The following is a 15,451-nucleotide window of genomic DNA, read 5'->3' as shown; positions in this document are numbered from 1 at the left end:
ATAGATGCCAACTTCTTCCAGGTCAGATGATGCTGTACACAGAGTAAGGACTAGACTTCAGCCCAGTTCTTAAACTCTGTTTAGGAAATGACAGGTAAGTTTGCCAACACGCAAGAAAAATCCAAACCAAAAAAAACAACTCTGTGTGTATAGACATGTATGTATATAAAAACTTATTCTAACATCGGTGCAAAAAACTGAAGTGACCACCTTTTGTTTCCTTCTTCTGTACCCCTCTAATATGACCCTGAAAAAAAGGGATAGTCTTATTTCACCAAGCCTCTTTTCAGAATTCATAGCTTCTGACATGAAGACTCTTCTCCAACTGTAAGTCAAGAACTCTGCCTTTAACAGGGTGAGGCATCAGGAATAAGAGAATGTTTTATTTTTCCAAAGCTAGGCAAGTTGTTTAGTAAATCTGCAACTTTTGAGATAACGTGCACCAAAAAAAATTAACAGGAACTCATTTGTCTATGGACAAAGAGGTAAGTCTGGGGGTATTTTTTCTCCTCTGCACATGTGCCCAGGTATTCTGAGAAATCCAATGTGAGTTCTCACTTCCCCAAGCAGCCACCTCACTACTCTTTCTGAATGCTTAGGTCACAAGGTTGAACATGCTTGTTTTACTGCACTGGTACATTCTTCACAACAGCACCTCAGATATGCCAGATTAAATCTAGCCACACCATACTGCACATTTCCAGCACTGCAGTTCTGCTTCCCCTACTCAGGGTGTGCATGTTCCCCTCAGTCTGGTCACATGGGCCAGCTCTAATCTCTTGATTGCCTTCTCAGCCCTGTTTTGTCCCACAATGCCTCCACCTCCACCACTACCTACACTTGTTCAGTACTTACCAGGGTGGAATAACTTCCTGCTATTTATCAAGTGTTTCCACTTAATCAAGTGCCCCCAAAACACAGGAGCTAAGTGCTCAGAATTCAATAAACTATTAAAATCACTCTAGGTAACTGGCAGGCAGCTAAGCTAGTGCTCAAATTTGTTATCCAGCTTTATTGCAGAGAAGGAGGTTACCAGATTCTCGTCAAGATAGAACTACTTCCACCATGTCCCAATTGGCTTAGAAAATAATCTGTTATTATTCTAGTGCATTCTGTTGTTTGGTTTGGGGGCTCGGTTTCTTCATTTTTTTTTTAAACCCTATATAATACCTACTTCCATACTGCAAGGAGAGCATGAACACATGCAGTTTTATTTCTATTCACATATTTTACAAGCTTCTGACAGATGTTCAGTGAGTCCAACCACCCCGTAACTTTGCACTCATCCCAAAATCATCTCTTTCCAGCTTGTTTTTTTTCCTTGCACAGCACTGGTGCTAGGCAGCTGTACTCCTTTGCTGCTAAGAGCTTTAGACTCGGTAGCAAGGAGGGACTTACACTGGTCACTCGGCGGTAGATCTGCGCGGCATTTTGGCACTCGGAATAAGGATATTCAGACGTGGCCATCTCTAGCATACACATCCCAAAAGCATACACATCAACGGACTCATCATATTTCTCCTCATACATCTCGGGGGCCATGAACTCTGGGGTACCTTAAATTAAAAGAACGATTCAGACTCTAAATGTCTCAAAGCGAGCAGAGGCTGCTGGCGTTACTCACCGCAGGGACAAGCGGCTGGGCAGACCTGTGAGACAAGAGAAAGTGGAGGCAAAAAGAAGAGGGAGGAAACCCTTAGTGACTCTGTTGCACCAATGTACTTTGTGAGTCTTCCATTGCAAGGCCTTTATGGAATAACAATGGCATGTGAGATCTGATGCAATTCCTGGTTTGGGTATGTTAGTTGATACAAATACCAGAACAGCCTGGATTAGCCTGAAATCAAACAGGAGGGGAGGAGGTAAGAAGAGGGAACAACTGTAGACTAGCCATAGGCTGCAAACCAAATACTAAGGAGAGTTAAGGCACTTACCTTTTCTCCCTGTAAGAAAAGAGGCACATTAAACCTTGTTGAATGAATTACCTGACTGCCCTCTGCTGCAAAAAAAGTAGTACTGGTAAGAGCCCACAGCTAGTCTCTGACCTGGTGCTCTCCATCTACTTGCTGAAGTAGAATGGTTCGGGTAAGGCCTTGCAATGAAAAGCTCTATTGTTACAAATATAAATCTCCGTGGAAAGAGGATAAAAGGTAATTTTCTGCAAAGGCCACTCACCAGAGCCCTTTTCTTCACATACTTACCTTCCCACCTGCAGTATATTTATAGGCCTACTGCAGATACAGGCATTAGTGAGGGACATCCTACAGTCAAAAATACTCAGAAATACAGAGAGATTGAGTTACAGGCATAGAGCGTGAGATTCAACAAGTCCCATTTAAATAGTGTGCAGAAAATTATTGCCCAGTGAAGCATCACAGAGCCCCTCTGCAAACAAAGGGTCTCTATTGTATGATCAGATTTACTGTAAGCCAGAAATGAAAGTTTGCTTTTTGTAAATTTAAGCACAGAATTATTTCCTGCAGACACCAGATTCCAGACAATTTGCAGATCGTTCTACAGCCCATTGCTTGTTTCCACCACTCTAAACCAAAAAGAATGTAATTGCAGTCATTTATCCAAAGGCTAATCATTAACAGATAATGTAACAGATGGTAATTTTCCATTGATCAATTTGAAGATATGACAAATATGCTTAAGAAATTATGGTTTTTAACACCATTCTTTTCCTCCCTATTAATACTTTGACCTGGTTAAAGCAGGAAATATTTCAGCAACAGCTTGCAAGAAAATTTACAGGTATACACCATTGATCCCAGCTAGGAATCTGGCACAGGACTGTTGAGTAATGCTGAATTTTAGCAAGCTCTAAATACTGAGAGTGAAAGAAACTTCATTCCCTCCAGTCTATCCACCCAACTATAAAAACAAAGCTGATAAAACCAATTCTTTCAGGAATTCACAAGAAAGATTACACTAGGTTCCAGCAAACTGATTTTTGAAAAAGGTTATGAATGGATACACAGGGACAGAGCCAGAATAAAGTATTTCCCAATGCACCCTCCTGACTCACACAAATCCACATTCTACTCCCTGAGTAAGGTGTTATACCACAGTCTGTTTTATTTAAATACGTACATATATAAATATTAACTTTCTTTGGTATACCTCAGTTTCTGATTATTCACAAGCTGCAAGAGATTCAATATTAATCTCGGTGACATTAAAAAAGAATTTGCCTGTATAAACTAATGCTACACTAAATATCTAAATGTTGTTTGGTCACCAAAATGTATTTATACATTTCTTGAAGCAGTACCACATCAAAAGTAAGATTTATATATAGCAAAGAGTGGTTTTATCAACAATGTTGCACTAGATTGTTGGGCAGGACAAGAGCTCTATATTCTGAAATAGCTAATGTTAATATATAAATATCCAAAGCACAACCAAAATTTCAACATGTCTTTGCATTAGGAACACAGAATAACCTCTGCAACCAAGAGACAAAGCCCACATATTTTCAGGCTTTGACCATATACCTTTTAAGCATGTTTTTTAGGAAAGTTCCTAAAACACTCAAGTCTCCACAGAGGTAGAGTGGCTCAGCAGCCTCCAAAACAGGAGAGGCTTACCTATCACACTTTTGGCAAAAGAAGCTCGTTTCAGGGTTGCCAGACCAAGGTCTCCAATCTTGACTGATCCAGTGGGGCCAGTAATGAAGATGTTGTCACATTTTAAGTCTCTATGAATGATGGGAGGAGTGCGTGTGTGTAGAAATTGCAAGCCTTTCAGTATCTGACGGCACCAGCTTCGTAGTACTTTAATTTTCATCACTTTAAATCTTTTCAAATACCTAATGAAAAAAGCAACAATAGGTCAAATTAGATTCTGCTAACAAACAGTAGACAAAAGTATACCATTTGCTGTTTGGATGCAAAGAAACAGTAATTAAAGACATGTATAAATTTAAACCTCTATTTTAAAATCTACCTAGGTGTTTCAGGAATTCAGAGGGGCTAAGGATGATTCCCCCTTACAAAATCTATCCCACTTTCTTCTAGTCAGTAGCCTATAATGATGAAACAAAAATGTGAAAGCTTGCTGTACCATAGCTGCTAACTCCTCTGCATACAAAATCATTCTACACTAATTAGACAGTTGGATTGCTAAATTTTAATGACAAATAATTCAAGGCTCATGAATTATTCTTTACCTACTTCTTAAACACTTACAACCTCTGCCTTGATTAATTGTAACTGGGAGGGGAGGTGGGTCACTAGATCCAAAATGTTAATAACTGGCAAAGCACAGAGCTGTGGAAAACTTGGAGAGCTCTGCAATCATTATTCCCTCATTTACAAGAACAGTCCAAGCACTCTGTTCAAGGTTTCCACATTACATTTTACATCTGCTTATGGACTTATCAAGTAAATTAGAAATTCTTAGAGATCCTCTCCCTGGTACAGGACAGAGTTTGATCACCTGAATCCAGCTGGTACTACTCATTACTTCAAAACTGTGGACAGATACAGACAGAACAGAGACATCTTTAAAAAGGCTCTGTCAAATAATTAAGGTGGAAGCATTCATATCTAAGTCTGTATCCCCTTGCAGGTAGAATGCAACCCAACCTTAACAGTTCTATCCCTGCCACTCCTTGAAACCCCACGTCAGGAGAGTCCAATTTCACACCAAAAATACTTTTCAATGTGTGTGACCTAAGAATAAAATCTTACTCTGTTACTTAACTTCAGCAGATTAGAGATGCCACAAGGTGAATAACCTCTGACAGTTTTAAGTGCTTTCCAGCAGGGTTTTCTCTCAACCTCTCCTTGGGTAACACAATTTGAAGTGAAGAGCTGTTTCGTTCCTTCTAAAAACGTACAGGCTGGACTATATGTAGAGAAAGGACTTTATTCTTGTTGGACAATGTTACTCAGTCAGAGTCTCACATAAAGACCAGTTTCACATTACAGCAAAACTGCTAGTAAATTCTGTGACCAGCACAGAGTCTAGCAACTGCCATCTTAAAACTAAAAGCAAGTTGTGTTCAATTATTCCATGGTAGTGGTCAGTCTCTCCTGCAGATTCATTTAATTAGGAGATACAGTTCTGATGAAATCACTTCAATCAGTTCCAACACAGAAATGCACTGTATTAATCCCTTTTACTTTAATTTCTCCAGTTCAAAACACAAACTGGAAAATCAAGTTGCTAGCAATGAGCCTGCTGTGAAAACAAGTCGGTAAAAGCAATTGAGTCAGTTTGAGAGGAAATCAAGTCTCAGAAGGTAAAGAAAGAAAGGGGGAAAGCCAAGCCAAGGAAGAAGACCAAATGAAGGAGGCTCTGAATCCCATGAGCCACCACTTGAATTCTTGCTATTGACATAACCCTCATTCATCTCTCTTGAGCCTGTTCCAAAGATCACATGGTAGGGGCACTTCAGTTCAGCATCTGGAATCCCTAATTACATTCTTGGTTACAAATATGCTAGTCCACTGCCAGCTTCTCACAGTTGAAGGACCTGGATCCAAGCATCACCCAGCATCGTGCAGTGTGGCTGTCATTGTTCTGTCCTGAATTAAGTCACATGTCACTAAATGCAGAAAACAATTCCAAATGGAAGCACATGTAAATACACAAAAATAGACAAGCTACTAGCCAGTGTGTTTTCACTTTTCCTACTCTCACAGAATAACTTGGGCTTGAAGAGACCTCAGAAGGTTTTCAGTCAAGTTTCTGTAATTAGTTACACAGAGATCAAGGAGCTATAGGAATCCTCACTAAAAAAACATGAGAAAACTTCCTTTAAGATATCATCACACTTCTCTTGTGATCACTTTTTTACATCAAGTGACAATAATGTCTATGTCCCAAGTATCAAAATAAGAAGGGCAACACTTATCAAATGCACTTAAGGTAAACATACTGAAAAAAAGACTTTGAAGTAATAGTAAAATATATGCAAACAAGTGCACAGGATAAATCTAGGAATACGCCACAAGCACATGAAACAATTAAGGCACACCTGAAGTCACCCATACAGTTCACTTGCCAAGTCTCAAGTGAAGTGAACTAAAATAAACTAAATCACAATTATAACACCAGCTATTACAAGAGTGGGGGAAAACCCTAGCCAGAACTCTACAGTTTAATAGATCTTCAGTTAAAGAGCCTATTACTTTTTTCTGGACTAAATAAAAAGACTTTGCTATTTCAAATTACAAAACAATCCCACAGACAGAAAACCTGGGTATTTCTTCCTACCAACACCCTACTTCGTAATTGTCTATTATTACTTCATCATCTTGCTTATGACCCCACCCAAGGTGCCAATCCAAATATTAAAATCTGTGAGAGGAAAGTAGTGAAAGTAAAAAATGGAGGAAAAAAAAATTTAGCACTACACATTTAGCAGAAAATTGGGTAAACTTTATTTAAAGGTTGCAAAACCATTAACTTATTACTTGTCTGAAAACACACATGAAGAAGCAAACCTATTCTTTTATCTGAAATACATTAAACAACCTGAGAAATAGCTCCACTGAACATATGGCTAAAGAATGTTGTTGTAGCCTTAGCTGTCCAGTACTATTTCAGAAGACAAACACTCCACTGTAACTGCAGCCCAGACTTGCAATGAGCCATTTTTCTTCTTAAGAATGTCCATTTGTAGCTATCAATAAGCACAATAAAAATCACAAGACATTCACAGGCTATTTCAACCAAAGAGACAGAAAACTGTTTTCAGCTCCCACAGCTTGCTTACACATGTGGGGTGTGAATGCCTCTCCAAGAGTGAAATGGGCACTGAACAAAGTGAGTGATGCAGAGCCCCTTTATTGCAGGGCTGGCAGCTTTACTCCCAGCCCAGCAGAGGGATGGAGGCTGGAGCTCCATGCTCCCAGCCGGGGCAGAGTGCAGGAGCCCCTGCCAACCCCACACACCACTAGAGGCCCTCACAGCAGCTGCAGCTCCTGTGCTCTGCTTTTAACTCTGCCTTCAACACACACCGAGGTGCACTGGGCTACCACACAGGTCCAAGCTGCAGGATTTTTATCTGAAACTTCAGCAAGTTTCAGATAAACCAGTAAGTGGTGAATTTTCTTTCTTTTTACATGTTATTTGTATTACGGTAACACCCAAAATCTCCCAAGAGAGGTGAATTAGAGCTTTGAACTTCAGCAACTAGCTCATCCTAAATGGAAAACAGCTGGACAAAACAAAAAAAATTCTGACAACTGAAAACTGAGTATTGGTTTCCTGAGTTCTTAAAATCCAAAAGGCTTGGGCATGTGCTTACTGGTCACAAGCTTGCTAACTTAAAAGATGTTTTACCATACCTGCAAAACTAGCAATGTTCCTCTTAAACAAGGAGGTTCCTACAGTAGGTTATCACTCGGCAAAAGGGCTCTGTTCACATCTACTCTAAATATCACCTATTTGTAGTGCTCTGCTGTTGTGCTAATGGAATTGAAATGCTGTGAATTGTCTTAATTTACTTACGTTTTTAATGTTCCAGACGTCATGAGTTCCGTCACAAGAACAATGCACTTTTTTCCTTTGACTGTAGACTCCCAGGAATCATAGAACCTGACAATATTGGGGTGCTGAAGCCCTTTCAGCATCCCAGCTTCCTCTTTAAATCTTTGCCGCTCTGACTTGGACAGCTTCCGATCCTAACGAAAAAGAAAAGGTGCATCAGAAAGTTTTGGTTAATTTTCTCATTGAGAGGTAGCAACTTGAAAACAGTCAGATACCCACAACAATCAGGTGTCTTAAATGCCATTTGGTTTGCAATTACCTTTAAATATTCTGTTTTGAACACATTCTATTACAGTCTTTTTGTAATACGTTGTTATTTATAGTTCTGTTGCTCTCAGGGTTAAGAACTGCAAGTCTGTAGATTAACTCCTCTTTCTGCTTCCTCCTGCTTTACTCTTAATAAATTCAGCTGTTGCCTGACTTGGGGTGGAAAGGGGACATAATGTCTTGAACACTTCAGTGTTTGAGAATGAAACCAGATCATTTAAAGGATCTCCCTCTCATGTTGTAAATAACAACCACCTTTCTTTATTGCTAGATGTCTATCCAGGCCACTGGTAACAGACAGGATTAGGCACCCATTTAGGGGGTTAAGCATCAAACCTCTGTTAACATACAGTATGTTCCTGTAACTGTAGGCCATCAAGTGAATTAATTGGATTTTCTTTGATTAAAAGCAGAGCCTCACGATTGAGCAAGTTTCCTGAAATCAACAAAACCATAACTCCCAGTAGAGACAGAAAGCAATCTTTTGGCCTGAGACAGAACATGAGAAAACATTCCTGGACAATCCTGCTGGATTACCTACCAACAGCTGGCTAGCAGCTATCACCAAGACATTGATTACCTGAATGAGCAGCCCATCTCAAAGAGAAGACATCTCCTTGTGCCATGCAGTGTTCTCAGTTTACCAACATGCACTGCTCACACCAGTCAGACTGACTGATGGGCACAAATATGCAGTTTGCATTTTAAAAAATTAAATATTTCAGGATATGCCTATAGGCAAGAATTTCAGAAGCATTGTTTCTAACAGTTATTTAGCAATAACCAAAGACCTACTTGTCAGATATGAGTAAAAACTTGAAGTTACTTGAGTTCCACATTGTCTTTTCCATTAAAAGGAGACAGTAAAACTACACAGGATTTACTTATACTCCCACTGTCCTCCAGACAGCAATTGCTCTTCCTTTGCTTCCAGGTCATATGTTTTCTCAATACAATTCAGCCACAAATATCTAAACCATCCTACATTTACTAAGATAATCAGCTTTTTCTAAAAGGTTCACAGAGTATCTTCAGGCATGGGCAAACTTATTTTTTCAGATGAAGCTCCAATTTTCAAAAGTATACAATTTCCCCAGGTGAAAGTCTGAAGACAGGTTTGAAATCACCTCAGGGATCGGTTTCCTACTGGTGTCTATGAATGTCATGGACCTTTATAATTCTTAGGAAAATGCAAAATCCTTATGTATGACTAATTTAATCTACAGACATGAAAATCCTACAACTATTTCACTGCAGAAATCAGCATTACCACCTCTTCCTATTCTTTCATAAGCATACTTGCACAAGTTTTGATATAACATTTGCAGAAACACTCCAACAAATGAGCACTCATGTCTGCTTAGGTGTTGCAGGGGTTTTAATATGTAATTAGTGCTCCCATTTGAGCTGTTTTACCCATCTAATAGCTTTCCTTTCACTATAATGAACAAGGCAGCACGAGGTTCTGTGTCAAACCTCGACCTTAACTGCTTCAAACTGCAGTGAGACAGAAAAGCAGGGAGCTGCAAGAGGTACAGCTGACCACATACACTTCTAAGCAACAGTGCTTCAAACAACACAATCACAATCTCATCTTTCTTACAGGAAAATAAAGCAGTACTCTCAGCCTCTGCACTTGACTCATATAATTCCCTTTTTAAAACCATTGTATTTAGTTGTATAATTCAGCTATTATATATGGTCATTATACAAAAAAGAAGCTGCAATAATTACTTTTCTATCACTTTTAAACAGTCAATATGAGCACCTGCATTCATTTTTGTCCAAACCCAAGATTTTCGATACACATTTGGATTGTATTTCCTTTATCGTGTGCACACTAACAAGTTATCTACCACAAACACTGTAAATCAGGTTTAGACCTTCACATCAAGTCATGGGTATTTAATTTCATTCTCATTTTAAACCATGTAACCCAATCTCCCTCAAGGGCTTTATTCACTTTTCCCTGCCCCTGTACTGCTGTCCCCAAATAGAAACTAACAAGTGCTAATCACTCTTATCAATGAACAGTCTCCTAAGAGGCACCCACATTTGGACTCATTTCTCTCTCTGGTCACATCCATGGCAGCATCATGTTCCTGCAAACACAGCTGTGACGTTCAGCAGACACTCAACACTTCAGTACTGGCATTAAAAACCCAGCAAGACCGTGCAGTAGACTAAGTAAAACAACGCTGCTTTGAAAGTCACAGTGCCCCAGTGATCTGGGACAAGTTTGGACAAAGCACAGGCCAAAAAACTTTCACCCAGGAACACATCAATGTTTTTGCAACCAAGGAAACCCTGCACCCTTCAGTACATAACTGCAGCAGCAAAAGGGAACATTAAACAGAGCTGGAAGAGAAAGACAGAGAGGCCACTTGTTTCCTAAGCCCAGCAGTGCATACTACCTTTTACTACTTTCATTTCCTTGGACACACAGCCCACACCCTCATCCATAACAGATTTTTATATTCTTCTCCTAAAAGAACACTAATGTTAGGTTAGAGAAGATTGTCAATATACCTTAAAAGGCCCACAACCCTTACATTCAGGAAAACACTGGATCTCCTGCACAACAGACTCTGTATAAACAATTGTGTATTGTGTATACACAATGACTGGTTTTAGCTGTAGGAATTACATTCTAACGCAACTTGCAAACAGTTGGCCTGCAGGCCAACATACAATTTTAAATTACATGTCCACTTTCAAAACCTGAGTAATTAAAAATATTAGACAGCAAGATCTCCCAGGCTGCATAGAGACAAACTAGAATAGAGTCCATCCCAAATGCATGTTGACATCCTTTGAGCTGTTAGTACGGACAAAGGTGACAACTTCACCTCATGCTTGTTCTTGTAAACGCAAAAATGCAACTTAAGCAGCTGCAGCTATTGAAATAAGTAAAATAGAGCACTACATGTAATTTGGCAGACTGAGCTGTTACCAGCATGTTAGGTACAAATAGCTCAGGAAAAGCAGGGCAATGGAGTATCTTGGCATCACACAGAATCCAGAAAGTGGCTGTACAGCATAGCTGTGGCAGAGAGAAAGAAGCTATCGTCACTCGGGGAGAATTTAAAAGAGTATTTTGTAAGACTTGGGAAGGGAACAGTTTTCACCATCCTCACTTATAATTGCATACTCCAGAAGACTCTCAAGCCCAGATGTGTCTTCCCAACAAGGTAGCTACTGGAGGCAGTATTCAATCTGCCATGGCCTCTGAGCAGGAGTCTGCAGAACTGCAGGACCCTCAGCTCTATCTCCACTTCTAATGATTCAATGAAGTCTGTGGCCTATCACTCAAAAGATGGCTTCCTTTTGATTAAATTATGGTAAGATTTATCCCCTGCAGCCTTTTTCCTATAACTCACCATCTAAATAGGTACATAGATGGATCATTTCCACAAGTATTTGATGTTTTCATTTTGAAAACAAAAATACAGGTTTCATAGATTAACATTCCAGTTCCAGCAAGTACAAGATTAGTTAGACAATTTCAATGTTTTTGTTGATTTTTTGAATTTTATTTTTAAATCAGCCATAAACTAAACAACATAGACTCACATATAGTTTTCCATAAGCCCAGGAAACTTGAACAATTTTATAAAGAAGCCAGTACTTTAAGAACAGTAATACACAGCTTGATATCCTACCCTTCAGAGACCAAATAATTTTGGGACTCCCACTAGACAAATTTAAACATGGACATGCTCTCTCCTTTGCTGGTCATTTTTTACCATAAGCAACTTTAGGCAGACAAGACAAAGTCCCAAATCTGGAAGTTAGCAAATCACATTCTTGTAGTAGCTCAGCTGGCACATGCTGAGCAGATATAGCCAAAATATTTTTAAAAATACACAAAGCTAACAAACTATAGGAGAGCTTGCTTCCTAAAATGGATTTAACTACCCTATAAGATGGATACCATTGTTCTTCCTAAACTGATCGCTTCCCTGGAGGACCTAAGTGTCACATCCCAGTCACTGGGCTGCCCTCTGAACAAACTGAAACAGATGCATCAAGCCTACTCTGTCCATTTCATTCATTCCTTTCCACCTACATTAAATTGTTTTGACAAGCCAGGACAAACAGCAAGGCTTCCCAGCACGTGACTTGTGGTTCTGCAGTGCCAGGGGCCTGAAAGGAGATGAGAAGCAAATGAAATGATTGTTCAGCTCAGAGCGACTCAATAAGCTTTTTCTTGGCTGTTTCCATTTATCCAGGTCCTTCCCATCATGTTTGTTTTGGTCAGGAAAGAGCTATCAGAGGTGTTTACATTTTTCATTGTAAAAGAGGGGTCTTGGGGATTCATGATAAACCAGGTACAGGTTTAGTCTTCCACTAATTTCCTTAATGAACAGCAGCATGAATTACGCGCAGCATTGTTACTACCTCTTTCTACCCCTGTACCTACGTGCCTTATATACATGAAAAACAAACAAACCCAAAACAAAAACAACTCCCATCACCCCCTCAAAATTAGCTATTGTAACAAGCCACAAAAAACCAAAGTTCATCAGCAAAAATGCCGGTATTCCTCTAGTGATTTGTTTCAGCCAAGACTTACTACCTACTCAAACTCAAGTCTGGGACAACTCAGCCAGCATTAAAGGAACACTTTTGCAGTGGTGGCACAGTGCACCTCACCCTCAAACACATACTGCAGGATACCAAGCAAGTGGCTACTGAGAGAAATACTCTACATGGAAGGAACTACATCTGCCAACTCCCGCTATACCTCCTCCAAAGTGATTTTCACTTCCTTAACATTAAGTACAATTTACATCACTGAAGTGCTGAGGAACCTTCATGCACAGCAGAACAAACCAGACTCACAAAACTGCCCTTGATCTGCATCTACAAATCAGTAAACTCATAAGCAATATAGGCCAACTTTAAACTGTTGGGGTTTTGTTTATTTAAAAAAAAAAAACACTCAGTGGATGAGCTGCTACACAATTTAGAGCTCTTCCATCTTCCATAATATAAGTAAGATTAAGCAGGAAAAAGGAAACAGAGATAGACTGGACACTTCATATACTACAGAGAGGTTTTACTAGCTTTCTGTATATCATACCACTAGACCCAGCAATGATACACAGCTACAGTGCAGGGACATTTACTGGGTTGTTTTGCAGGGAGCATTCACTAGACTACATCAACAGTGTATAGTTTTCATCTAGACATGCACTAGAAAAATTAGCAGCAATGAACTGTCTTCAAGTGATGTGATCTGTAAATGTACAGCCATGAGAGACTTCAAAGTGCTGTTGAATTATAGATAGTCTGAATCACAACCAAGGTAAATTATCTATCTTTGCTGAGGTTACACTGAGCAGCATTTTATCACGCATTCAAATGCCTGAAAATCTGAGCAAAGACATTGCAGCTCCCAGCCTATTATTTGGAGGAAGAAGTAGCATACAGAACAGACAAATGTTCTTCTGTGAGCATTTCTGCAGCATATGAGAAAGGCTTTGCAAGGCTTTAAGCAAGGTTAATGAGGGGTCATCAGAGGAGAAGCTAGCAAGACTGCGCTTTGATATTCGGCACTGTTAATGGAACTGAGGCTTTGTGGGCTGCAGTGTTCTCATCCTGAAAAAATCTAGCAGTTAAGAGGAAAAAAGAGCACAGTAACCATTGAGCTAGATTAACAAAATATCAACAAAGAATCCACTGAGCTCAAAAATCATCCAGCATTACACAGTTGGTGCCTAGAAATGGAAGTCTCAGTGCACAAGCACTGCATCTACTTTTCTGTGTCAGCACATAAACCACTTAATATTTTCCAGTACTAAAGACTAGGCAGAGAGACAAAAGGGAGGGGAAAGAGACTGTTCAAAACGCATCCCCGTACAGCAACAGACAAAATTTTATCAAAGATCTGCACAGATCCTTCCATCACTGTACTTTCTACAAACCACTGAACACAAAAAAACTGATTAAATAGACCTGAAGAGCTGCTGTTCCAAAAGTACGTATCCAGGCTAAAAAATGCCAGCTCCCCCAGCCACTCCTCAGAAGGTTTGTGCTCTGGACCCATTGCCAGCTTTGCTGCTCTTCATTTGACATGCTCTAGCACCTCGATGTTCTCCTCACAGTGAGAGGCTCAGAACTTTCCAGTCACTTCCCTGCTCATCTTAGTTTAAAGAGAGAGGACAAAGCTTCTGACAGGTAGCAAAATACAATGGAAGGCCAAGTGAACAATTACTTACTGAAAGAACGATTTCACATTGCTCCTTGGCAGTCTCCACATGAAGAAACAATTTTATATAAGCTACAGACAATCTTCATGGAGCATGCAAATAACCTTAAGAAAGGTAACACTGAAGTATAAAACACATATCTAACACAACAGAAAAGAACAGGCTTGAAACAGTTACAGTAGTTTCACCAATACAAGCCGCACGGATTATAAGCCGCACCCCCGGTGCCTCGACAATGTTGCTGTCTTTGTCAATAGATAAGCCGCACCCCGAATATTAGCCGCACTTTCGTTCGTCGCGAGAATCCGTGCGCAGCTTTCACAAATTGGCCAATTAGTAACAGGATCGCGGCATAGCGGGCTTTACTGGCTCGGGGCGGGGCCAGGCAGGCTCGGCCCGCTCATGGTTGCCGACGGGGCCGGGTGGCCCAGCTCAGCGCCACGGCTCGGCGGGGCTGGCCGGGTGGTGCTGCCGCCGCCGCCGGGCTCACTGGCCCCCCTCTCCCGTCAGCACCGCCTCGCCGCTACGTTTACGTACTCGCCCTGCCGGCGGTCCAGCCACTGCCGCCGCTGGCAGGCATACCGGCCGCCTCGCCGCTGCGCTGTTTACGTAGTCGCCCCGCCGGCGGACCAGCCACTGCCGGCGCTGGCAGGCATACCAGCCGCCTCGCCGCTGCGCTGTTTACGTAGTCACCCCGCCGGCGGACCAGCCACTGCCGGCGCTGGCAGGCATACCGGCCGCCTCGCCGCTGCGCTGTTTACGTAGTCGCCCCGCCGGCGGACCAGCCACTGCCGGCGCTGGCAGGCATACCGGCCGCCTCGCCGCTGCGCTGTTTACGTAGTCGCCCCGCCGGCGGGCCAGGCACTGCCGCCGCTGGCAGGCATACCGGCCGCCTCGCCGCTGCGCTGTTTACGTAGTCGTCCTGCCGGCGGACCAGCCACTGCCGGCGCTGGCAGGCATACCGGCCGCCTCGCCGCTGCGCTGTTTACGTAGTCGTCCTGCCGGCGGACCAGCCACTGCCGCCGCCGCCGGGCTCGCTGGCCCCCCTCTCCCGTCAGCACCGCCCCGCTGCCGCGTTCCCTAGCCCTGCCGGCGGGCTGCCGCCGGCCGCGCCGCGTTCCCTAGCCCTGCCGGCGGGCTGCCGCCGCCCGGCTCGCCGGCCGCGCCGCGTTCCCTAGCCCTGCCGGCGGGCTGCCGCCGCCCGGCTCGCCGGCCGTGCCGCGTTCCCTAGCCCTGCCGGCGGGCTGCCGCCGCCGCCGCCCGGCTCGCCGGCCGCGCCGCGTTCCCTAGCCCTGCCGGCGGGCTGCCGCCGCCGGGCTCGCCGGCCGCCCCCTCCCATCTGCACCGCCGCCACGTTTCCTCGCCCTGGCCGGCACTGCAGGCCCCCGCACCGCCGGGCTCCCCCACGCTGCTGGCCCCGATTCTGCTGGGCTTCCCCCGCTGCCAGGCAGCCCCACCCGCCA

The 15,451-nt window shown here is 42.6% G+C and overlaps 1 protein-coding gene across 9 annotated transcripts in view; it reads right to left on the bottom strand.

Moving 5' to 3' along the window:
* The window catches only part of WNK1 (WNK lysine deficient protein kinase 1), a 99,729-nt gene that overhangs the window by 57,800 nt on the left and 26,478 nt on the right, over positions 1 to 15,451 (bottom strand). For all 9 annotated transcript variants that reach the window (XM_033056999.2, XM_033056998.2, XM_033057000.2 and 6 more), the window contains exons 2-4: positions 7,468 to 7,640; positions 3,594 to 3,814; positions 1,399 to 1,556 (exon numbers count right to left, since the gene is read on the bottom strand). In XM_033056999.2, the coding sequence (XP_032912890.1) occupies positions 1,399 to 1,556; positions 3,594 to 3,814; positions 7,468 to 7,640 (552 nt within the window). The remainder of the gene's footprint in view (positions 1 to 1,398; positions 1,557 to 3,593; positions 3,815 to 7,467; positions 7,641 to 15,451) is intronic.

The sequence above is a fragment of the Catharus ustulatus genome, chromosome 4, assembly GCF_009819885.2.
Source record: "Catharus ustulatus isolate bCatUst1 chromosome 4, bCatUst1.pri.v2, whole genome shotgun sequence".
Classification (NCBI taxonomy): Eukaryota; Metazoa; Chordata; class Aves; order Passeriformes; family Turdidae; genus Catharus; species Catharus ustulatus.
This window is presented reverse-complemented; position numbering and strand designations above follow the sequence as displayed.